The following is a 27,006-nucleotide window of genomic DNA, read 5'->3' on the forward strand; positions in this document are numbered from 1 at the left end:
TTCCTCCGTGGACCAAAGAAGGAAAGCTTCCAGAGCCGATCCAGCCATTCTCCCAGCCTCCTCCACGTTCCAGCCGCAGCCAAATTCTTTTGTGATCAACGTCTTCAGCGTCCCACACCAGAATCTCAGCATCCAGCGTCCCAGCCATCCACGAAGCCTCCAATTCAGCCATCCTCTTCCGTTTCTAGCCATCAAGGAGCCCGTGAAGCCAGCCATCTTCTTCTTCAACCTTTCGCACATCCCTCATGCGATCAGCGCCCGTCCGCTTCCTTCCCCATTTCAAAAATCCTCCCAGCAAAGATCCCACAGCCAGCTGGGATGGTTATTGCGCATCATCAGCACCCCGCAACTATAAGAGGGGGGAGGCTCTCGGCTGCCAAAAAGGGGAAGGGGAGCTAACATTCAAAGGAGGAGAGAAGGGAGGGCTCTGTTTCAAGAGAAGAAAGAAAGAAAAAAAAAATAGAGCATACTCTGTTTTGAAGAAAAGAAGAATAAAAAAATAGGGGGGGGGGGGGCAGTTCAGGAACCCAAGTGAAGACCAGGGAATTTGGGAGAGTTTTATTTTTAGTTCTTTCTATTGCAATTTTACTGGAGAGTTTTATTTTAAGATCTTTAGGTTTGCAATTCAAATTTATGTTCTTCACATTCTATAATTTTTCTTTTCATGCAATATATGAAATTTTCTCTCATGCAATCTATGTTCCCGGCTTCAATCTTCTTAAGCACTGTTTTCATCCATGCCAAAATTTTTCTTTAAATAGTTAAATATTTCATTAAATTTATAAATGCTATTCGATTCCAAGTATCTGTCTTTTTGTTATTTTCAAATAGAAAACATTTTCTGGTAGACTAAAGAATCATTCAACATCTCCGAAGTAATATTTTTTTCTTATTATTCAAAAATCGGCTTTAAATCCGAGTGAATGTTTTGATTTTTATGCAACTCCAATCGTCTCCCTATGGATCGACCTCTTACGACCACTATTCTTCGAGTAAAAAAGGTAAGAGTATAATTAATTTAAAACTTTGTTTATTGGTTCTAACAACGATCTGTTTAGTGCATTTTCGGATAAACAGAAAATCTACAACAGCGAAGTACAGCCATCCTCCATCTGCGAGGTTAGATTTTAGCATGTAACACCCGCGGAAGACATTCACCGAGGTCGATATCCTGTGAGCAAGGCAAAGAGACAGGAAGCCAATAATTATCCTCCACGAGTTCGGAGCGAGCTGTGCGCTGGGATGAGACAATACATCGTTAGCAACTCGTTCACAAACCCATGCAAGAAAAATTTCAGACCGGCTTGGAGCGTTTCCACATACACTCCGATCCGACCTGGGGGGTCTTGTAACCCGGTCCTTTAGCCCCACGAGCTCAAGAGTGAACTCACGCGGAAGAAAAAAATGAGCTCGGATCGTGCACAGTTCTTCCTCAGTCAGGTTTGACCCGACTCCGTTTGGGCCATGGCCCACCTCTAGCTTGACCTCCTTCCCATGAGAAAGAGCCCCAACAGAAGATGAAGCGCCACCCGACATTGTCTCGCTCACGGTGTTTTAAAGAAAAAGAGAAGAGGAAGAAGATCGAAGAAACAAAGAAGAAGAAAAAGTAGGCCTCCAAGCAAACGTGAGAAGAAAACCTACCGTGGCTCTCACCAGAAATACCGACAGCCAGAAATGAAGAATCGAGAAAAACCACCAGAAAGCACCCTGAAGCACCTTCAGGGAAGACGAAACAACAATCAGGGGAAGAAGGAAATGAAGAAAGAAGAAGACGAAGACTATGGCGGCCAAATGAAGGTTCTTAGGGCTGGTTTGGGCTTTATATAGACTCTCCCAACGGATCGGATCAATGTGAGCAAGCCGCGTCTCCCGTCTAGATTATGCTACGTGCCAGCCTCGGAAATTGGCCCAACATATCAACTTGGATCGCCGCTTTAAAAGCGGAATGGGAGCAGCCGTCTCTTCGAACCTTGGAGTTCCATTATGAAGCCGCAGCTCAAAATTGCCTCAAAAAACAAAAAGCTGCTGCCTCGTGTCTTCAATAAAAACACCGAAAAGTGTCTTTTCCCCTTCTTTCGAAACGACAAAATAATTTGGAACCGCCTAATCTTATCAGCATGACAGAATTAGCTACTTCCTTCGTTCAAGCTCGAAAACGGCTCGAACTCGGAAGTCGGGGGTAGTGATGGGGGAAAAAGTGGACCACCCAATATATATGATTAAAGCACCCGAATTCGATGGCAGGCATAACCTCGGCAAGCATGGCCTCGGTAGGCATGATCTCGGCAGGCATGACCTTGGCACGCATGGCCTCGACAGGCATGATCTCGGCAAGTGTAATCTCGAATAATGGCTTGGCAGACATGACCTCGGCAGGCATAATCTCGGTAAGCATGGTCTCGGCTGAGCAAGGTCCGATTGACCTCAAGATCAAGAAAGACCTAGTCAGAATCTAAGACCGACCCCGACTCCACCAACGGTCAAGCCGGTCACTAAATCAGAGCATCTGCCTAAAGAAGGGGTCACCAAATCCTCCATATTCGGGATCAAATCCTGCAGACTCAGCCACAACAACTGTCAACATTTGAATTCTTGCAATCTCAACTGATTGCCAGCTAACCTGAAATTCCGTGCCATCTAAGTTAATTCATTTAACCTAAGATTTGCGCAATCACATCCAATTGTGAGTAACCGCTACACACCCTCCTATAAAAGAGGAGAGACTCCGGGAAGAGAGGCATCTTCTCCCCTCGCTAGAAAAGATCTCTCCATTAAAATATCTAAAGATCCCTCTCTGACTTAAGCATCGGAGGGCCTTCGCCGGATCTACCGGCCCAGGCTTCTTGCAGATCCGCCGGAGAGAGCCGTCCGCCACCGCACTGCAGCAAAAGCTCTTCCTCCTAATTCGCTGTCACCCCCGGATATGATTTCCAGCAATAACAGCAACATTGTTGATACTGTTGTTATTATTGTTGTTGCCGATATTGCTGCAATTATATTATTATTATCATTACTCTTATTTGGTTGTTTATGCTTATATGTATTATTTATATCAATAGATATGGTAGATAGTGATCAGATAATTCCATCTTCTAGATGCAAATGAAAATAAAAATTATATACATACGTACATATGGCTATCTCTATTGCTAAATGTTAAGATAGATCTACATAAACATGCTTAGCATCATATTGAAGTGCCACATTTTTTCTTATTGTAGTGGGGCGCACTCATTTTCGAGTTGGCCAGATAGTTTCTTAATGTTAAAACAAAATACTCCTTGAATGCATCCAAAAATCCAAAAGTGATCTGCACCATAGCCTAAAACAAAATTGGCTAAAAAGGATTTCATAGAGATAAATTATATTACATGCATGAATAACAATTATTTATATAAAACTATTATTTATCTATTATTTTGTTACAGCAAGCACTACATCACAAAAATGATGTTTTTACCTAGCACTTGCATCATTTATTTTTTTAAAATATAAATATCTATACCACAAACTAAATAATCTTTTTACTAATATTGTCATTGATTAAAAATAACATTAATTTTTTTTTTTGTGGATCAATTTCTATAGCAATAGATCAACAATCATTATTTCATCATTAAATAATTAATCTAAGTAAATACCAACAGATACAATTGTATCCTACACAACCTGGTGATACAATTACAGCCGTTTGTTTTTATGTTGATGCATTGAGATGGACTTTTGCCGAATGGTCTCCGAAAGCAGACGGTAGTAATTAGTGCGGTGCATCATGACATCATCAGCATGCGGACAGAATATAATTTTTTAAAAATAAAAAATGCTGACGTGGCAGCCTGCGGTGGACGGGCCGGTGTCCAACAGTATGCGCACTACAGTTCGCCGGGGGTAGTTCTATATACACCCCCCCTATTGCTCAGGACACCCCCCAAAAACCAAAAAAAAAATACCCAAACTAACCTTTAGTGTAATTACCATATTGCCCTTGAAATTTTCTCATACACCCCCTTCCTCCTCCTCCGTTTCGTTTTGAAAAGAAAAAAAAAAACCCCCCTCAAACCCCCTTTAAACCCCTCGATCCATTTACATCGTTTAGGCGATCTTTGAAGGAGATTTAAGCCCCATTCGAAGCATGGACAAGCAACTAGTGATTTGGGACGAAGAATCGGCCGCAAAGGTACGTGTTCCACCTTGTTTCGAAATTTTTTTTTTTTCACGGTTCGTGCTCCGTTCGGCACTGGATCGCCGAACAAAAGGCTTCTGTTCGGCTGAACAGTGCCGAACAGAAGCCTTCTGTTCGGCAGCCCTCAACCGAACAGATCTGTTCGGCTGCACAGTGCCGAACAGAAGCCTTCTGTCCGGCACTGTTCAGCCGAACAGAAGCCTTTTGTTTGGCGATCCAGTGTCGAACGGAGCACGAACCGTGAAAAAAAAATTTCGGGAGAAGCCGGCGAGGTGGTCGGAGATCGGGAGAATGCCGGCGACGAGAGGGAGAAGGGGGAACGGGGGGGTTTTGGGCGTTGGCGAGGTGTTTTGGAGGGGAAGAGCGGGGTGGGGGGGGTTTGGGGGGTGTAGAGAGCAATTTAGGTGAGGGGGTGGGGAGGGTGGGGGGTAATTTAGGAATTTTCTCCTTTTGTCTCTCGTTATGTGAGAATATGGGCGTATGTTTGTCTCTCGTTATGTGAGAATAATTTTTAATTATTTATATAAATAAAATTTTAAAATAATATTTTTAATTAGTTATTTTGGATGAATTTGAATTGTTATAAATAGTTTTAAAATGAAGCCGGCTTATAAGACTAAAGAATATTATAGTATAAATTGATTACGACCGTGCGGGCGTGTGTTTAGATCCACGTCGCCTATTCGGTCTTGAATAATTATATAAGATGAAGGAACCAAATATAACCTACTTTCTCTCTCCTCTCTTAAGAATCGTAAGGCCTCGTCTTCGCCCATTCTGTCAATGCCGTCCCTGATCCGATCTTTTTGATCGCTTTTTCTTTTTCTTTAAGATCGTCATCTCTACCCTAAGTCTTCTGTTTCTTGATCTTGCTTTCTTTCTTTTATTTTTATTTTTTCAAAGAGAAATCTTTGGCATTTCTCTTTCGTCACTTTTTTTGCGGTTTTTTTGGATTTAAACGGGATGCCATATGCGTGTTGTCTTTTTAACCTTTCTGCAAGCATCGAGGGAATGTAATATTTTTGCAACCTTTCTTGATTTCTTTGTTTCTTACTTCCTTTTTCTTTTTTTAAAAAAAATCCTAACATATGCTTGGGTTTGGCTTTGATGTCTGCCTGTTTATCTTTGGTTTATCCTTTCCCTTTTTCATTCTCTTCTGTCTGTTCGGCGAAAATGTTAATTTTTCCTCATCTACTTTTGTGTTCTAAATGCGTTATATAAACTTCTATTATTTTCCTCCTTTATCACCATCATCATCATCATCATCACCTTGCTTTTTGGTTATAAAGAAAATAAAAAATGCCAGCATTTTTTTCTAAAAGAACGTTTGGATTCATTGCTAGCATATGCTGTATCGCTCTGTTTGAAGTTTCTCTGTTTTTTTTAATTCTTCCTGTGTGTTTTTTTTAAAAAAAAATTTACTGGAAAGCAGATCAATTTAAATTATTTTTTCTTTTTAAATTTTTGATTGGTGCAGGTAGTTTTTTTAGTGTTTCTAGGCATCCAGTGATGTCGAAATCAGGTGCTCTGGATCTTGCTTCTGGTGTGGGAGGAAAGATCGACAAGAAGGAAGTTGAATCGGCAGTGAAGCAGTATATTTCTCACCCTGCGCTCTGTTTTCTTCTATTATATCTTTAACCTTTTATACATAGATATTCATGAGTAAGCATAGATCCATCGGAGAGTGTCGTGGAGTTTTCTTGACAGAAATATGTGCTTCAATCACAAAAATATTCTCTCGCTCATTATTTTGTGTTCTTATGAAGTGAGTTATTATCTTTCTGGGTTTTTGTCTTCTCAGTTTGATCATATTGTACCGCAGAAGTTTTGAGGATGGATTGCATTTATCTACAGCATCAAATGAGAAACCGAAAAGAATAATGTGTATCTTAGTAATGTTAAAGTGAAGATAATTTTTAGTTGACAAAACTATATGAAAATTTTAAAGAATTTAAATATATCATCCTTCCAGCATTAAAATTTTAAAGCTTCAGTTTTCGTTATTTAAGCATAAGAAAAAGCTTTGTGGATCTTTTCTAACGATGGGTTGAAAGATTTAATATCATCTCCAAGTAATGATCTAATGAAATTTCTGGGTCTTTTCCCACTTCTTTAGTAGATCCTTGGAAGGAAATTCTCTAATAGAAATCTGCAAGTGTTCCTTTAAACTTTCCTGTATCTCATGTAGGCCTCTTTTCTTTTTTCTTTTTTCCTTTTTTAATGTGCTCTATAATTCAATGGTGCTTCTCTTTAACTTAAGGGTGTCTGTAACTTTTGTGGATGATAGATTGTGGTAATGACCCTTCTTATGAAGCATCTGGCCCAAGTTTCTTGCTTTTAGACTTATCAGACAAGGATGTAATTGGACAAGTAACACACAACAGTAATCACATCCTCGTATCCCTGCCTCTATGCTACTGGTGTGTATGCAGTCCTCAACTTGACAACTAATATAGCTTGAACCTGTTCTGTCCTTGTAATTTTAACCCTATTTCTAGTAAGTCACTATGCTTTGTTTGATTCCACATGAGAATCTTCAAAAGACGAAGAAAATAACCTTGTAGCTAAATCGATGAGAACAAAAGAAGGTAAATTGAAGTTTCCTGGAGTTCACAGCAATTTGTTCACCATGTTGTTCTTTCTGAGCGCAATTATCTACAAACTGATATTTGATTTTATAATTTTCCATTTCTCTAGGTATGAGAAGTATCATGTCTGTTATGGAGGGGATGAGGAAACAAGAAAAGCCAACTACAGTGACATGGTAAAACAACTTATTTATTTATTCTTTATTTAATTGTTGGATTTAACTCCGGAAAAGAGATAGCTAATTTTGTTTTGTCATATATATCACTCATTGCTCGTGCAGATACCTAAAAATTTGACCCAACGTTGAGGGTGTTACTTAAGGTAATGAATGGCTTTTATTAGTGGAATTATAGTATCATAGGAATGTTGGCTTGGTGGCCTAAGTTGTGTAGGTGTGCAGTTCTGGGAAGCGATAGTTAAAATGGAACAAAGAAGAGTAATATAAGGGCATTTGGGCTTATAGGATCAACTATTGAAAGGACGATACAGAAGACTCTGTTGTCAGGTGGAAGAGTACTAATGAAAGAAATAAGATCTGATACTGGAGGATTACATAGATGTCATGCCTGACCTGATTCAATTAAAAGATGGAAGAAGGAATAACATTGAAAGCTGGTTTTCAGAGTTAAATTCAAGGTGGTGGTGACTAAAGGAATTGAAAGCAACTAGTTTTATGGCTGTTGCTCATAGAATAAGACATTCCTGAAGTCACATCTGTTTGAACAGAACTTTGGAAAAGAAGAATAAAGGAATGCACAAGGATAAAGGACAAAACATAGAAAGAAGAAAAATGTAGGAGGTGAAGAAGTGCAAGAAAAAGTTGAAGGCTAAGGTGGAATGGAGACTTGGATATGAATCCAACAAAATAAAAAATTTATTATTCTTATAGTTGTTGCTATGAATTTGTAACACCAAGAACTGAAGTTCTCAACTTTATCTCGTTTCAAGAAAAAAGTATGCCCAGCCTGACCTGTCATCATACTATGACTGGTCTAGTTATTCCACTTAAAGTTGGGCCCATCTGCCCCATGTTGTGGACTTTCTTATCCTACAAGTTGTTGATAACTGTTTATGCTGGAAATATGACAAATCAAAGAGTCCTAAACCAACTACAACTCTCAAAATCATGCTAAATTAAAAATATTTTATAGCTATTACACTTCAGATATAACTCCTAATCTGTCCTATATCAGAGATTGTTTATGGTTCTTTATGCTGGAAATAGTACAGATCTCGTAAGTAAGCAGCTATTACTCTTCAACAGCCCCCAAAATTTTCCATCATCAAAAAAGTTTGAACTACACAAAAAAACTAAAATAAAAACCTAAAAACTTTCTATGTAAGACATCTTGATGAATTTTAATTGTCTGTTATTTCTGATGCCAAATTTTAGTGAGCCTAGAAACTAATGCTATAGTAATTGGAGATTAAATATTCTGAAGTTGTATTTCCTGCATGGATTTCAAGTTTCTTTCATGTTTTAATGAATGAGTGCATGCACTAGCAAGTACTCCATGATCTGCAACCTAGGATGCCAGACCTCTTTTGCATCTAATCTAATTGTCCTTTTTTAGGACGAACCAATTTAGATTTGGCTATGAGGTCATGTTAGCTATTTTTCGGAATTATTTTGGAAGATTTTTTTTGTTCACCCCAAGGATGAGGACTGAAGCATCTATCTGTCTAATGAAACAGAATCAGGTATTGCTTACATGATGTCCAATTTCTTATACTGTTCTTTTTATCTGATTTTTCATTTGTTTTCAGTTATTGCTTGAAATTTGCAAGTGCATGCATTTAGGCAAGTTCTTTCAAGAAATACATGCCTGACTACCATGAATCAGTTAAGTTTGATCTGTGGAACTGGGCTATGCCATGATTCAGCTCCATGTAGGTTTGCATTCTGAAGCTTACCATATATGGACGGTATTGTTATGAATCTCATATACCTTATTGACATAACTTTTGCAATGTATTGAACTAAATATTTGCCATTTGTTCTCTTCTGAATACTACTTTGTTTTTCCATTGCTGAGGCTTTGGTTTCTGCTAGCATTAATGGACATGCTAATAAATCTGCAACTGAGTTGGCTTGGGTGTAAAGAGTTTTTGAGCTCATGCATTTTATATATACTCAAACCTCAACCCATTTACTCAAAAAATTAGGCCAACATCAGTTGGGTTTGAAATTTTATATGCTAGGCTCTAAGTTTTCAGCCTTTTTATATTTGGTTCTAGTCGACACAGGTTTGATTGATTTGAATTGGTTCCTGCCTTGCCATAATAGTGTATGAATAGGTTGGAGAGTTTGATCTGAATCTAACACCACCAAAAGCCAACATAAGGGTATGGATTGCAGGTCTCATTGAAGTATGCGTACAGTCAATTTTGATATTTCTTGTAGGCATAGCTGGCCCACCTGCAACTCCACATAATGAAGTACACAATAATAGGTCATATATTGGTACATCAGGATTTTATCACAACAACTTTTTTTCTCAAAAAAAGGTACAATATCTGAAGAAATTGAGTCTTGTTTAGTAGACAAAGTGTTGCCCAAGGTGACAAGCCAAGAGGGGGGGGGGGATGAATTGGTTTTTCTAAATTTTTTAATCCCTTAATCAAATTAATAGATGAATGAGTAGTTTTAATTAATACTAGTTAAGTGCGTATAGTGAAGTTAGAAAGACAATACAAGGCAAACACATAAAAAATATAGTGGTTCGATGCTCTTCTAAGCACCTAAGTCCACTCCCCAAGCGTCCCCTTGGAAATTCACTATAATCCCACGGATTACAGTTGGATTGCTTTCCGAGCTCACAATCCAAAAACCTTTACACTTTGGTTTTCCGGGATCACCAAAAATCTATGTTGGTTTTGCGGGCTCACCAACAACCTATACCGTTGGTTTTTGCGGGCTCACCAACCAACCTTACAAGAGATTTAAAAAGAAGAAAGTTTGAAGCTCCTAAATGAGCAAATATAACAAATATGAACTAAAAGAAGAGATGAGAAATAGTTATCGCTTTGAGGATGCTCTTCTCTTCTTTGCTCAGGTTACTTCACTTCACAATGGGTTGGTAGAGCTGTTGAATGCACTTTTAGATTGCTCAACCACCTTCCTTTTTGGATTTGAATGAAGCAACTTGAAGAAGAATGCTAGGGCTTGCTTTCGCTTGAATGCTCTATTGATTTCTTTCAAAAAGTTGACTCCTCTGATGAATAGTGTTCCCTAAATATTTTTCCACCTATATTGGTCACTCTCCATTGGTTAGATTTTAAAAACTAGCCGTTGGGAGCTGAAAAAGTACTTCTGCAAAACTAGCCGTTATGCGCTTGCCCGAGCTGGGATCGATCCAAACTTTATCGAGGTCAACTCAAGTTATCGTTCATTAGTCTTGGGGTCGACTCAACTTTCTCTGGGGTCGACTCAAACTTTACTGGGGTCGACTCCTTCTACAGTGGGGTTGGCCTTCTTAGGAACCACAGAAACCTTGTTTTTCGGCATTTTCACTAGGGTCGACCCGTGCTACAGTGGGGTCGACTCAAGCTCCATTGGGTCCGGCTCTCTCAAGGATTTCAGAGACATAGTTTTCGAATACTTATCCTGGGGTCGGCTCTTGTTTGCTTGGGGTCGGCTCCACTGGGGTCGGCTCAAGTCTTCCTGGGGTCGTTTCCATATGGGGTCGGCTCAAGGATACTTGGGGTCGACCCTCTCAATAAAATCCAGAGAGTTGTCTTCTTGGTCGCTTCAAGTTGGGGTCGGCCCCTCTCTTGGGGTCGGCTCCACTTACTGTTCATCTGAGCTATTTTTTCAAGGGTATGCCAGATGGTTCCAAAATGTGCCAGAGTCAACTCCACTTCTTTTAGGGTCGACTCAACTCACAATTTTCTGCATCTTTAGGTTAGACTAATTCATATGATCAATAAAATATGTTTCAAGCAATTTTGAGTGTATGCCACCATAGAGCTTCATACCCTTAACAATAAAATTTACTGTTTTGCTCTTAAGAGTAGATTTCACTTGAAACTTTGCTGAATTAGATTTGAAGGTTCTCTATCATTCTTCCACTACAAATTTTATCCCGTTGTTGATCATTGGAAGTCATCTTGATCTCATTTTCTCAATATATAATGAATGTATCGAAGGTGTCGTATTCATTAGTGATGTATCATATTAAACTGTATTATTAATTTAATGTTCACTCAATTATTATGTTAATCATCGAAATATCACTATCATCCTCACAAAGTGATGATGAAAATGAGTTTACTGGGATGGGGCTACTAAATTGTGCAGTTTTATGTAATCTTGTTTGGACTAATACATAAGAAATAAACTATAGCCACCTTGAATTTGCTGCCATAAATGGACATGATGCATGTATATTTTATTATACTAGTAAAAGAGCCACGTACATGAAATTTGTGGCATTGAAGAAATAACATGGTTAGATGCTATGAATATGAGGAGGTGAACTGGAGATGTGTACACATGACACATGTATATTTTATTTATACTAGTAAGAGAGCCACATATAAGAAGCTTGTGGCATGAAAAAATAAACATGGTTAGATACTATGAAAATGAGGAGGTGTAGTATGAGATGTGTAGATATGCTGATCTGACATACTCCACCCATCTCTGTAGAGTGTATACTTGATGAGGAAAAAGTGAAAAATATCATCTACAAATTTGCTATCAATTGTTAAACCACTGACATTGAGCATTTATTTTTCTTTTCATTATATGAGAGTTTGCTATGAGTTGTATAAGCAGCAAAAATCAAGATCATAAAATGATACATACCTGCAATGGATTTTTGATGATTGTATATCTGAATACATTTATATATATATAAAATTTAGACTCTTCTGCTTTCAAAACATGGTGTATTAGAATTTTATTTATCTATTTTTAATTAGACAGAATTTACATATCAGGATGAGGACAAATATTTATGATTGATGAGCACAGCTTAGGTTATGTTTTGGATTCAGTGATGAAGCTAGAGATAATTGTGGTTAGCTATCAGCTATAGCTGATAGTTTCTGAGATTAGTTGAAGACATCGCTTTGGTTCACAAAATTGCATAATTTTATCTCTTCTAGTTAAATATATAAAAAACGTTTTTTTTTTTTTTGGTGTTAAATTTAGTTTCATTTTGAAGCCAACTTTTTTGCTCTAGTTTTTCTTGATACATAGATAAATTGTAACAGACTTTTTTTTGGTTTTTGAAATTTGGTTTATACTATGTGCGATTCTTTTTGATCTATAAATAAAAGGTTGGAATTATTAACAAAGTATAAATTGGTGAGGTGATGCTTGTTTGTCTTGTGAAGGAATTTAAATTATAATACAGGAGCAATTTTTTGTTTTTAATCTAATAAAAGGTTTCAAAACATTACAAAATGTTAGAATAAGCTCATTTTCTATATCGTTGAGTAATTGTGACTTAACATCAAGGATTGCCGAACCGGTACCGGGCATCGAACCGATACCGGGTACCGTACTGGTTCGGTCCGAACCAGACTGGAAACCGACCGATCTAATTCGGACCGAACTGAACCGATCAGTTCGCACCGAGTCCTGGCCGAACTGGACGGAACCATTCGATTCTGTCCGGTTCGCTCTTGTACCGGCCGGTTTCAGCCATAATTACTGTGGTTCTGGCTCTGTAGGAGCCGAAACCATTTTCCATGCATGAATCGACTTGGTCAGAGACTAGGTTGGCTCGGTTCGGCAATCCTTGCTAAAAATCCAGCATAAAATAGTTGATGTGGCTTGACCATGCCCTTGCAAAGTGTAACTAAATGCTTTTGGTGTTTCTTTGATGTAATTTCAGGTAAATAGGTACTATGATCTCGCGACAAGCTTTTATGAATTTGGGTGGGGAGAGTCCTTTCACTTTGCTCCCAGGTTAGCACTAATTTAATTGCTGACATTTAGTTTATTCATCTTTCATAAGACAAATTCTACACTGTTTCTGGATCATTTATTGATAATTGCATAGAAGTAATTATTTACTATAATACTATTTATGAAGGTGGAAGGGGGAATCATTAAAAGAAAGCATCAAGCGGCATGAACACTTTCTTGCCATTCAACTAGGCTTGAAAAGGGGAATGAAGGTTTTAGTCATCTTTGCTTTTTTGACTTACATGAGGACACTTAGTAGCCAAGATTGGTTGTAGGTAATGTATTCTTTAATATTTGTAAATGCAGGTGTTGGATGTGGGTTGTGGAATTGGTGGACCACTACGGGAAATTGCTAGATATAGGTAAACTTTTTTCCTCAACTTTGTTCCTGCAACTTGTTTTCCTATCAGAATTCTGTTGTTAAGCACGCTTGGGTGAGGATAGCACTAGGACGAGTTACATGCCTCACATTTTTAAGGAGTAAGATGGTGTATGTTATTTGCAAGTGTTTCAATTCTCATTGATGAGATAAGGTTAGGATTGTATGCTAGAAATAAAGTATATGGGATGCAATTTTTGTGCCAAGATAACCGCTGGATATGATGCTTAAATGAAAATTGAAGGTTAAAAATTTGCATAATCTGAACATTTTTATTGATCTATTATTGGGACGAATTAATGACAGTCTAATATGATTAGAAAAAGTTGGATAATTTGAGAGGTTCTTCTGGGTTAGGATGTGATCATTCATTGTTCTGGATAAGTGACCCTTGTTATTTGCTATACACTGGATCTGACTTTGCACATCATGGAGTAAAGCCCACAATATTTTATGGTTCATAAAGCTGGCTGATGGAGAAGTTGAATATATACCACAGGAATACTGCAGAGATGGCCATGCTGAAGTCTAGAAAGCCCAGAGTTCAAATTGCATTAAAAGAGTCGGGAAAGAGGAAACACCTAAAGTAACATGTTTCGAGATCATGCGAATGATCTGAAAGTTGGTGGTAATGGAAAATATGCCCCATGAAAATGGTAGAGGATTGATGCCAGCTCCAAATAATTGGATAAAACCTACTTGTTAAAGTTGCATTTATATGCTACAATTAAAGCTGATCATGGGCCGGGCTTGGGCACAAAAAATGTCAAATTTTACATAGGCTTCGCCCGAAGCCTGATTAAAAATGAATAAAGTTTAGGCCTGAGGCTTGGCCCATGATCAGCTCTAGTTACAATGCATGATCTTGAGTAGAATATATTTGTGCAACTGGCAGGAATAATATGTACATTTTTTTTTTTAAGAGCTAAATAGTTTGAGAAGAACTCTTTCTTACGCATAATCTGTAAATAAGGAAGATTCTGTGAACATACCCTTAGCTACTTCTACCATATATTATTTTTGTGAGAAACAGTAATATCTTTTTGTTATAGTATACTATCTTCTAGTATTGATCAAGTATTGCACTTGGAGGACTTATCTATCATATGTCAATGTCTTTCATCTGTCATCTTCTGTAGAATTGATATTTAAGTTTCACAAGCTCTTTCCTGTTTCCTAGAACCTGGACTACTTTCAACTTTTTATGGTTTTGTAGCAGATCCTCTAATAATAAGCTGTTTGTCTCAGATTTACATTTTGTATGGTAAATCATGTGATTGGCATAAAAAAGCCTTTTCTCATTTTCCAAAATCATGGATAACTTGCCTTTTCAACATGGCGTTTGCCAGAGCTGTTGGTTTAAGCTCGAGTTCTATATCATTATTTATGCTAAGACAAGAAAAAAGAGCTAATTATGGAAATATTTGTAAGGTTACACTCTTTGCTCCTGTACTGTTCTCTTCGTCTCTAATTTTTCCACTCAAAATGTTTGAAGTCATGGTTACATGAAGATACCCTGCTATTAATATTATGGGTCAGTCATCGTCATTATAAAGAAAATCTGTGCCAAACCTATTATCATGTAACCAAACAATCAATAATAAAAATGAGTCTACTATGCATAACCTTTTTCCTTTTCTTTTGATATATAACTGGTGAAGGTTCACTAAGGTTGTACCAGACTAAGAGATTGAAGAGAGTAGTTATGATAACTTATCATGTTGGACTATTGCAGCTTGACATCCATTACCGGATTGAACAACAATGAGTACCAGATATCAAGAGGCAAGGTTGTTACACTTTTTCTCTAAATATTCTAATACCATTTGTCTTTCTTAATATCAAATGAATATGAGACTTTATGGACAATTTTAATTCCACAGGAGCTAAACCAGCTGGCAGGATTGAGTGAGACTTGCAACTTTGTCAAGGTACATTTAATTTGTCTTTTTTTTCATCACTATTTTTCTATTTCTGGAGTTGTGTTCTCTTATATATCTGTTTTTGCGTAAATGGTTGCTGTTTTTTCTAATTTAGAGGTATAATTTGGATGTCTTTAACCTCTATTGTTAGAGGTATAATTTAAGGGTATGATTCAGTATTCTTGGTTAATATTTAGGATAATCTTCATGTCCTCCATAATCTTTGCTTCTCATGTTTGCAGGTTGACTTCATGAAAATGCCATTTACCGATAATACTTTTGATGCAACATATGCTATAGAAGCAACATGTCATGCACCAGATGCGGTATATTCCAATTCAAATGCTTGTGTATGCATTTCCGATAGATTACCTTCTGATTGTATAACACTTTCAGATATTTCTAATGCATTTGTTTTTTTTACAGCTTGGCTGTTATAAGGAGATTTATAGAGTACTGAAGCCTGGCCAAGTGTTTTGCAGCCTATGAGTGGTGCATGACTGCTCACTTTGATCCCAAGAATGAAAGTCACCAGAAAACTAAGGCTGAAATTGAGCTTGGTAATGGTCTCCCAGACATAAGAACTACAAACCAATGCCTTGAAGCCTTAAAGCTTGCAGGATTTGAGGTAAAAGTTCATCCAGAATGTATTGGCCCTTAATGCTTCCTCTATATAAACATTCGTTAACTCTGTAATATGTAATTGTTTTCTTGTAGGTTATTTGGGAGAAGGATCTTGCATTAGATTCTCCTGTCCCTTGGTATTTGCCCTTGGATACGAGTCATTTCTCCATAACTAGCTTTCGGTTGACTGCCTTTGGACGTTTCATCACTAGAAATATGGTAGATGACATCATTACCAGTTCCATTTCTCTACTATTTTTTTTCCCTATTTCTTTGTCACTAAAACTTGTTCATTTTGCAACTTCTGTTTTGTAGGTTAAGATACTAGAGTTTGTGGGCCTTGCTCCAGCAGGAAGTGAGAGAGTCTCTTCATTCCTGGAAAGGGCTGCTGAAGGGCTTGTGGAAGGTGGAAGGTGATTAAAGTTTTTCGAGTTCACTTACTATAATTTCTGGATGCTCTCAGTCTTCCTACAGATTGATGTTTGCTCATTTATTCGGATCAGTTTCACATGAGATAATATAGCTGATTGATGCAGGAAAGAGATTTTCACTCCGATGTACTTCTTCCTTGCTCGGAAGCCCCTCTCATAGTCTCAAGGAACAAGGTTTGTAAGCTGTGGTTTCAGCTTAATGACGGATTGGCCATGATTATAAATATGTTCCTTTCTTTTTAAATTGTTGGTTAATATTATGACAGCTTACTTCCTATGGAAATATCTATCTGATTCTGCCAATGTGTGGCCTTATTTTAATCGTGGAACGATAAGTTAAGAACAGAACTGCTGAAAATTGCTCTGACAATGATAAAATCCCTGAGCATGGACCTTTTTAAATTTGTCTTTTGTTGGTTATACTCCACCAAGGACTATGTTAATGTGTCTTTGGCTATCATAAAATGAAGTCAGTCATGGCAATGCAGAGATGCCACAATATGCTTGCCATGTTAAGTATTTTATGAGAAGATCCTCTTCATGCGCACCGCTATTGAAACTCGAACGTGCAGAAGGGTGGGGGCTACAGAGCTACAGATTCTTTCTAAAGGGTGATCTAGCTTGCTAAGTCCATGAAGCTTCGTTTGGATGCGCTCTCTCTCTCTCTCTCTCTCTCTCTCTCTCTCTCTCTCTCTCTCTCTCTCTCTCTCTCTATATATATATATATATATATATATATATATATATATATATATATATCTTATTACATATTTACCATACTACTATTAAAAGGATCAATATTCTCATTTTTCATAATAATTTTGTTCTCAGGATACTTTACATAATGGTTGCGCAAGAAATCATGCACTGTTGAAAAAAGCTTCTAAGAGATTCCCTGATGGTTATAAAGGTAGATATGGGAAGGGCATATCATCATATCAAATGGGAATACCTCGTAGCATAGTTGAACTATTTGGGATTTGTTGAGAAGTATATCAATTGGATGGAAGGCTTTGTTTTGAATCTCTTTGTTTGGTCCTAATTAGTGGGCCCTCTTCAAATTGATTTGCATCTACTGTCGGGCTTTGTCAAGGTTGTCTTTTATCACCGTCTCCCTTTGTTCTTTGCTCAGGTATGCTTTCAAAAATGTTAAATGAGTCTGTTCAAAGGTGAGTTCTCAAACCTTTTAAACCTGGTAGCTTGGGACCTCATATTTCTCATTAGCAACTGCTTAAGTCAGTCGTCTTCCATCCATACATGGTGTGTTGGGGACTCAATCAATAGAATCTGGTCTTCGTTGCCGCCGATGACCAGTTGCTTGCAGCTAAAATGCCGGTTATAAATGTTTAGGAACTAGGGAGAATAACGTTCTTATTGCACTCAGTCTGGGCAGAATGTGTCTAAATCCCACATCCGCTTCGTTCCTAAGACTCCAGCCTCAAATTAAGAATCAGAAAGCATCTATTTTCAACATTTCTTCCTTACAAGTTACATGGCAGGATCTAGGAATTCCTGTCTCTAGTTCAAGGTTGAAGGCTGCTGATTTTTCAGTGGGTTATTTGTTAAAACTAATAAGTAGTCTTGAAAGCCGGAAGTGGAAACATTTATCACAAGCTGGCAGATTCATACTTGTTCGGTCTGTTCTTGGGTCCACCCCTCTATATCTAACAGCCAACTGCTTTAGATAGATTTGAAAGGATTTTCAGGCTTTTTCGTGGGGACATGAAGTAGGAGTGAGGACACCAATCTATGAATCAAATGGAGGCTTGGGCATCCAAGATGAAAAAAAGGTTTTATGGCAAAGGCTGCAATTCAATCAGCGTTTGGAAGGATTACTGGTTCGCTAGTAGTCTCAGTGGTGCCAGATGTGACGTATTCACACGGAGTGTTCATGCCGGAGCCCAGAGGGATATTTGAGCCGGGCCCACAGGTGGGGAGGGTATGAGTAAAACCAGTCGGAGTGCCCAATACACGGTCATTTCTGCTCGCATCGAACATTCTTCTGGCGGAGCGGGGGTCTAGTAGGGGCTGCTACGCGAAAGTGGGCTTGTCCCTTCTTTCCCTAGTTGAGTGTGTTTAAAGACAGTAGAAGCATTGTTTTAGTTTGGGGCGGAAACTATATTGGTAAATATGAAGTTCATTGCAGAAGCAATCTCATATACCTATGAGTCTCCTTTGCAGTTTAATATAAGATGGATGCGGAGGCTCAAGGCGGCATCAAGAATGAGGCTTTTCTGGTGGCAAATATTACCTTGCAACTCTATATAACAGAGTCTTCTTAATCATCAAAATATCTTTTGTGATCTCTGTTCAGACCAGGGATAGGATATTTCCCAAATTCATTTGAAGTGCTATGTGGCATCTAATGACAAAGGGTTTAATGTCAAAGACCTTCAACACTACTCAGGGGTCGCTTGAATTCATTTCTGGTATACAGAATCATGGGTCTCTTCGTTGCTTTACGGGCTAGCTTCTTTGGAATGTCAGGAACCGAAAGGATCTTTCAATTGTCTCAACTTTTACTTGATCACATTGGAAACATGGCTCACCGGCTAATGCTAGAATTTTATGAAGCAACCACTGGGGAATTTGCAGCTCAATGAGCTTCGTCTCCTTCGGCACTAATCCTAGTCTCTTGGGTACCCCCATCCTAGGATATGGTTAAGATTAACTTCTGATGGTTCTGTGAGAGAAGAAGGCAAAGATGGTGCTGGTCTTGTCGTAGGTGATCATTTATGCATGTTCTCCATGCTGGTTCAAGGATTTTTTTACACCACACCTATGCATGAAGCCGGACAAAGAGCAGCGTGAGAGGGCCTAATGACTGCCTCCACGACTGTTGTGCACTGAATCAATAATAGTCTTCCTTCACCTGATCTTGGCCACCCTCTGCTATGTGTTGTCTCCTCAATGCAAAGCCTCTCTTGACTGTTTTCAGAGCTTCCAACATCTTCACTTTTTCACTTTAATACTGTGAAACATTTGGAAGAGCAGGAAAATGCCTTTGTCTTGCCTATCAGCAAAAAAAAACCTAGGATGCCCCATGAACTCTTGTTTGTTGAGGCACTGGCTATTAGTATTCCATCAAGCGTTACGTGTTACTACTAAGATGGGTATTAAATGTCGGATGTGTGTATTGTGAATTTGTAAATTAAATTAAATAATAAATAGATGAATAAATAAATCGGACCTCAAATGAAGATCCAACTATGTAAGATCAAGACTAGTGTTTGACACAATGTCCTTAAGACAGATTTCGCCCTCCACACAGGTGCTTTGGACCTTTTGAGCGTCTGCCTCCCAGGATACAATGATCCTCACAAACAAAAGGAGCACACCAATTTGTTTGTTCGGCGAACTAAAAACTGAGTTTTTGTACTCTCTTTGAATGAACTCACTAATGCTCTCTAATAACTCTAGAATGAGAAAACTAGATGAATTGGAAAGATTCAGTGTCTAGAATGGTTGGAGGAATGCTCTATTTATAGAGTTCATGGTGACTTTTCAGAACAGACACCAAGTGAAGAGACATGTCTTTTCTATTCAAATGAATAGACACATCCCTATGAATAGTCATGTCTTTCATGCTAATAGTCATGTCTTTTAAATGAAAAGATGCATCCATACAAAGATGCAATGAAAAAATGCATCCATTCAAATGAATAGATGCATCTCTTTTGATGCAACTCTTTTGAAGAGACACACCTCTTCTAAAAAGCACCATTTCAAGTGGGTCATTTTGCAGCCTATTTTCTCATTCACCTATTATAGTCTAACATTAAACGCCTTATCATCTAGTCGGATTCTCTCCCCTTGGTTCATATTTTTGATGGAAGGGACAGAATCCATTGGAAGATTTGGCCACTAGTGCTTCATATTTTGACTTACTTCATAGGGATGGAGAGGCAAATGACTTCTCTCCACTTGGTTCATTTCTCGTTGAAACAAATGAGGTGGTGGAAAAAAATAAAAAAATGACCGACAAATGCGCTCCTTTGATGCTATGTTGCTATCATGTTCTATTATGCTTATAAAATATATATTCATTAGATGAAACAACTTTAAATTAGTTATGATATTTGGATATTCTTTTTTAAGTAAACAAATAAAATACTTTTCCCATTGATAGGTTAGGGAAAAATATTCATTTATCATTTTAGATATTTTAAGACTTTACTATTTATAGTAGGTAAAATGATCGATAAGTTTCCCATATTTTCATGTTATATAAAACTCTTCTTTCAATTTTTATATGATCAAATTATGATATTTGGATATTCACTTTTAATAAAATACTATCTATTGTTTTTCTTTTATAAAAAAAAATATGATGTCCCAGGTTAGTTGGCTCAATTTTTTCGTGTGCACTAAAAGGATGCACCAAAATATTTTTCTCTTAGAAGCTGAAAATCAATCTTGGTTAATTTCAGCTGATGTAGATGGTGCAAAACTTTTAAGAATAATTGGATTGTTTTTTATTTCAACCAACATTTGAGGACTGAGATATAAAAATTTTCATCGGCATAGTAAACTCTAGAATATCAACAAAATTAGTAACTGCTTTGAAATATATTTACCAAAAATGTTCTTCCCATGACCTGATACGTGAGAGAGTTATTCTGGCTCATTGGAGTCGATATAGTGAAGGGTAGAATAATTACTCTAACCCATGTATTCTGGTATATCTATTTATTAATCACTCTAAAGCATTTTTCTTGGAACATTAAACATATGTTTTGAAGTGGGTGGTTACCTAAATCACTTAAGGGAATAATTAAGGGAACTGGTTTAGGTCTACCTAGTCCATAAACAGCAATCCAAACTGTTTCCATAATTAAGACTAATAAGTCTTAGTCTTATTAGGATTTCATTTAGTAGGTCATTAGGTCATAAAATATTCAACGTACTCTATTGAGTCCAAATTGATGAAATGTAACATGAACCAATCAGCAACTTTAACACCAACATTGGTCCATATAAATATTGCTAGCATGGAAAGATAAAAAGATTGAAAATTGAATATTTGCATTGGATATGATCCTGCTTGACGATATAGCAAATGAATTATAGCAAATGAATAGCCAACAATAGTTACTATCGCATGCTCAATTGGTTGAGACTTTCAATTAACCAAATATCTTTTTTAAATAAATTCATCTTAAAATATCTCTTCTCTCTTCGTATAGAAAAGAAATAGGAGAAACATGATAGAAGATGGTTAGTATATTCAAAGGATTTTGATAGGGTATATTATTTTTGTTGTAAATTGTTTGATTCAAAGCGTAGCATGAGTCACTTAGTTAATGAAGAAACTAGGGATTGAAAAAATCTAGGTATTATGCACAAAAATCGTTAAACAATTGATGAACATATTATTAGCATGAATAAGTGGATTGATTTAGAAGTGAGATTGCTGAAAAACAAGACAATCAACAAAAGTCTCCAAGAACAAATAAACCAAGAGAAGGATTATTGGAAAAAAATACTATTGAGAATTATTGTTGTCGTAAAAATTTTTGCAAAAAATAATTTAGCTTCGAAGAAAGAATAAAAAGATCTACCAAAGCAATAACAGAAATTTTTAAGTCTTACTGAAATGATTGCAAAATTTGATCCAGTAATGCAAGAACATGTTCGACGCATTCAATATAGTGAAATTTACAATCATTATTTAGGTCATAACATTCAAAGTAAATTGATTCAAATGTTAGCATCTGAAATTAAAACTATAATGATTAAAAGATTAAAGAAGTAAAATACTTTTCAGTAATACTTGATTGCACTCTTGATGTAAGCCATCAAAAACAAATGACTCTAGTTTTAAAATATGTAGATACTTCAATAAGTCTAGTAAAAATAGAAGAATATTTTTTAGAATTTTTAGAAGTAGATGATACCTTTAGAAAAGGCCTTTTTAGTGAACTCATAAATATAATAGAAAAACATAAATTTGAGGTTAATAATACAAGAGAACAAGGGTATGACAACGGATATAATATGAAAAAAATATATCAAGGTGTAAAAAGAAGATTATTGAATACAAATCTTAGAGCGTTTTACACACCATGTGGATGTCATAACTTGAATTTAATATTATGTGATACTGCTAACCCATGACCTCAGGCTATATCTTTTTTTGGAGTGATACAACGAATCTATATGTGGAGTGATTGATTAAAACCCCATTTGATTTTGATGAGCTCAAAGCATTTGAGTATATCTTATGATTACTAATGAATTCAATTGAGTGTTTCAGTGAAAATCCTGTCCAAGTGTCTCTAGATTTGGTTCATAGTATTTTGGATAAGGTAAGAAGTCTGCTGAACCAAAGTCTGAGACTCGAGTCGACTCCCGAGTATCACGAGTCGACTCCAAGCGTATCAAGTTCACTGGCACGAGCTCGAGTCGACTCTAGATCAGTACGAGTCGACTCCGACTGAGAAGAGACAGAAGGACAGAAAGCTTCAACTCAGAAACTGTCAACGAGTCGACTCCCGAAGTGCGCGAGTCGACTCCAATGTTCAACGAGTCGACTCCAGGGTAGTAAGAGTCGACTCCAAGAGAAACACAAAGAAAAGTCAGAGAGCAGTTTTCGGGTCTGAGATTCGAGTCGACTCCAGTGGAACGCGAGTCGACTCCGATGGTTGGCAGGTCGACTCCAAAGAAGGTAAGAGTCGACTCTCAGAAGAACACAAGGAAAAAGTCAGAAAACGATTTTCGGACTCTGAGATTCGAGTCGACTCCCGCAGTACGCGAGTCGACTCCGAGACTGAGCGACCATCAACAGACAGAAGACCATGTTACTGCCTCTGAGATTCGAGTCGACTCACAGACAGCTCGAGTCGACTCCGAGACAAGCTTCACGTCAAAAGGCAGAAGACCAACTTTCGGAAACTGAGAGCCGAGTCGACTCCAAGGAAGTTCGAGTCGACTCCAAGACTGGATGAGCCAAAAGACAGAGAATCGGGAGTTCGGGCTCTGAGATTCGAGTCGACTCCCAGGACAGTCGAGTCGACTCGAGTGGACAAAATTCAAAATTGGATCCACGGACTTCAGTGGATGAGCCGACTCCAAAATTGCCAGGTCAGCTCCAGAAGTTGGCGAGTCGACTCTGGGTCAAGACGAGTCGACTCCCAGTCAAGACGGCAACTTTAATTCAAATTTGGAACAGTTGCCGAGTCGACTTCGGAAAAGCGTGAGTCGACTCCTGCTACAGCCGAGTCGACTCCTGATCGCGCGAGTCGACTCCAACCCACCAACGGTCATATTGTCAGGCTGCGCAGAGTGTGCAGAACGGCCAGAAAAAGCAGAGTAACGGCTAGTTTCCGTGGGGGTTGGCTTAAATAGCCATAGAGGACTGTAGCAAGGCAGAGAACAGATATTCCACTCCAAGCATTCAAGTTTTCAAGCTCTCCAAGTGCTCTTAAACGAAAAAGGGGAGATCTGCATTTACTGCTCCAACAACTTCTTCCCAACAATCAAAGCTTCCTCCTCCTGCATTCAAGTCGACCACTCTTTCAAGAGGAGACCGGAGTTCCAGAAGCCATACCTCTTCACCAGCTTAAAAGCGTTTGAGGGCTTCTAACTCCTTTACGATTATATTGTTTTAAATCTGCTTTTTGAGAAGCTATTTTCTGTTTTCTTCTATCTCTTGTATTTACTTGATTCAATCGGGGGATTGAATTAAGGGGTTTAAGGTTGGTTGGTGAGCCAAGTTAAAACCAACGTGTGTAAGGGTTTGATTGTGAGCCCGGGAAAACAATCGGGGTTGGTTCTAGTCGGTGAGCCTGGGAAAACCGACCGAGTTCGTTGTGAGCTCGTAAAACAACCGGCTGTAATCCAAGGAGGTTATAGTGAAATTCCCAAGTGAGACTTGGGGAGTGGACGTAGGAGCAAGGGTTAGCTCCGAACCACTATAAAACTTTGTGTTTGTAGTGCATTGTCTCTCATCTTCTTCCCCGCACATTACTCACAGCACTAGGCTTTAATTAAATAACTTGCTATAGTTTTTAATTAATCATCCACAAAGTTTTAATTAGCCAAATTATTTTAAAAACCCAATTCACCCCCCCCTCTTGGGTTGTCTATCTGGGCAACAAGTGGTATCAGAGCCAAAAACTCTTCCACTCAAGAGTTAAAAGATCAAAATGACAACCCCATTTGGATCTTCTCACATTGAGGGTCAGTCCACCCAAAGACCCCCTTTCTTCAATGGATCTGACTACTCATACTGGAAGGCTAGGATGAGAATATTCATCCAAGCCCAAGACTATGAGATGTGGTCCATTGTAGTAAATGGGCCATACATCCCATCCATTTACGTAGATGGTGTTAAGGTACCTAAACTAGAAATGGACTGGGATGAACATGACATGAGGAAGGCACAATTAAACTCTAAAGCAATGAATGTCTTCTATTGTGCCTTAGACCGTAATGAATTCAATAGGATTTCAACTTGTAATTCAGCAAAAAAAATTTGGGACAGACTTGAAGTGACCCATGAGGGCACGAATCAAGTCAAGGAATCCAAAATAAACATCTTGGTTCATAAATATGAACTATTTAAAATGGATTCAAATGAAACAATCACATCCATGTTCACTAGGTTTACTGATATTGTCAATGGTCTAAAAAGCCTTGGCAAGAACTATACTAACAGTGAGCTTGTCAGGAAAATCCTTCGGTGTCTACCGAGGTCGTGGGAAGCTAAAGTGACAGCAATCCAAGAAGCCAAGGACTTGAACAAGCTACCACTTGAGCAGCTTCTTGGATCCCTCATGACGCACGAGCTCACCATGAAACAACACAACGAGGAAGAGTCCTCCCATAAGAAAAAGGTAATAGCCCTTAAATCTACATCTTCTAACAAGGACTTGTCTTGCAGCAGCAGCAATGAAGAAGAAGAAGATGAGGAAGATGGTGGTGAGGCTCTTCTTGTGCGCAAGTTCAAGAAATTCATCAACCACAAGAAGTCCTATCATCAAAGGAGAGGCCCCTCAAATTCCTACCGCAAAGACAAAGGTAAGAAAAGGGAAAATGAGGGGATTGGTTGTTACGAGTGCAAGAAGCCGGGTCACATAAGAGCGGAGTGCCCCTTACTGAAGAAGGGGAGTAAGTACAAGAAGAAAAAGGCACTTGTCACTACCCTATCGGACTCCGACTCATCATCCTCCTCATCAGATGATGAACAAGAAGAGAAGGCCAATTTCTGTTTCATGGCCAACGAAAACGAGGTAACTTCCGACACGCATCCTGATTTTTCTTTTGATGAACTTTATGATGCATTTAATGAATTAATGGTAGAATATAAGGCTATAAATCTTAAGAATAAAGAACTGAAAATAACTAATCAATCATACCTACATAAATACGATAAATTAGTTAAGGATAAGGATTTAATCACCAAAGAAAATATAGAACTTAAAACAAGCAACCAACTTTTAACTCAAAAGACCAACACCTTAACTAAAGAAAATGAAAAACTAACTAAGAAATTTTCAGAACTTAAAAAATATAAACAAACCTTAGATAAGGATCTTACTAAAGAACTTAATGATCTAAAAGCCGAAAATCAGACACTAACTAAAGAACTTAACAAATACAAACCCTTAGTTGAAAGATTTACCTATAGTTCTGAAAAATTAAACATGATACTAAATAGTCAACGTGCAGTGTTTAATAAAGCCGGTTTAGGATATAAACCAAGGAATAAGCAAAAACTTCTTAGTAACTTCTTTGTTAAAGCTGGGAAAACAAAAACTAAGAAAATAACCTGCTTTTGTTGTGGTACAGTAGGTCATAAAGCAAATGTATGTAATTTTAGGAAAAGTAAAACTAAAAGAAAAATTAAAAGGGTATGGGTTCCAAAAGGAACCAACTTGACTAACCATGAAGGACCCAAGAAAACTTGGGTACCTAAGATGACATGATTTGCTTGTGTAGGAGTGTCTTGCAGCCAAGGTCAACAAAAATTGCTGGTATTTGGATAGTGGCTGCTCAAGGCACATGACGGGTGATAAAGACCAATTTTTCACCCTTGAAGCTAAGAAGGGAGGTGCTGTGACGTTTGGAGACAACAACCAAGGTCACATCATTGGTATTGGTAAAGTTCAAATCACCCCTTCTACTTTTATAGATAATGTTAGATATGTTGATGGTCTTAAGCATAACTTGTTAAGCATCAGTCAATTATGTGATAAAGGATATGATGTTATGTTTAAACCATCACTATGTATTATAATAAATCCTAATGATAATAGCTTAGTTTTTAAAGGGATTAGACGTGGAAATGTATATGTTGTAGACCTAGAAGATCTTGCAAAACATAACCAATGTCTAGTTGTAAATGAAACTAAAGATAATGATGCTAGTTGGTTATGGCACCGTAAGTTAGGTCATGCAAGCATGGACACAATAACTAAATTAGTTAAAAGAGACTCCGTGATAGGTTTGCCAAAATTAAAATTTGAAAAGAACAAAATATGTGAAGCATGTCAATTTGGCAAACAATCTAGGAACTCTTTTAAATCCATAAAATGTGTCTCTACCTCTAGGCCTCTAGAATTATTACACATGGACCTATTTGGTCCAACTAGAACAACAAGCCTAGGTGGAAATAAATATGGTCTAGTCATAGTAGATGATTACTCTAGGTACACATGGGTCATGTTTCTAGCACATAAGGACCAAGCATTTTCAATGTTTAAAAAGTTCCATAAGGAAGTAACAAATGCTAGAGAGTCTTCAGTCATAGCCATTAGAAGTGACCATGGTACCGAATTCGAAAATCAATTATTTGATGAATTTTATAGTAAAAAGGGGATAACCCATAATTTTTCTGCACCTAGGACACCACAACAAAATGGAGTTGTGGAAAGGAAGAATAGAAATCTAGAGGAAATGGCTAAAACGATGTTATGTGAAAGTAACCTCCCTAAGTACTTTTGGGGAGAAGCCAT

General features: G+C 37.8%; 1 protein-coding gene across 1 annotated transcript; it reads left to right on the forward strand.

The window, feature by feature from the left end:
* The first annotated feature begins 4,944 nt into the window (after positions 1–4,944).
* Positions 4,945–16,450, forward strand: LOC103697536 (cycloartenol-C-24-methyltransferase-like). Its single transcript, XM_008779412.4, is given in 14 exon segments — positions 4,945–5,196; positions 5,661–5,775; positions 6,881–6,947; positions 12,619–12,692; positions 12,820–12,904; positions 12,999–13,054; positions 14,807–14,861; positions 14,955–15,002; positions 15,236–15,319; positions 15,420–15,464; positions 15,466–15,621; positions 15,711–15,836; positions 15,933–16,030; positions 16,154–16,450. Coding segments are annotated over 14 exon segments (1,107 nt in total). The 5' UTR covers positions 4,945–5,153; the 3' UTR covers positions 16,209–16,450.
* The last annotated feature ends 10,556 nt before the right edge of the window (positions 16,451–27,006 follow it).

This window comes from Phoenix dactylifera, unplaced genomic scaffold, assembly GCF_009389715.1.
Source record: "Phoenix dactylifera cultivar Barhee BC4 unplaced genomic scaffold, palm_55x_up_171113_PBpolish2nd_filt_p 000615F, whole genome shotgun sequence".
Lineage (NCBI taxonomy): Eukaryota > Viridiplantae > Streptophyta > Magnoliopsida > Arecales > Arecaceae > Phoenix > Phoenix dactylifera.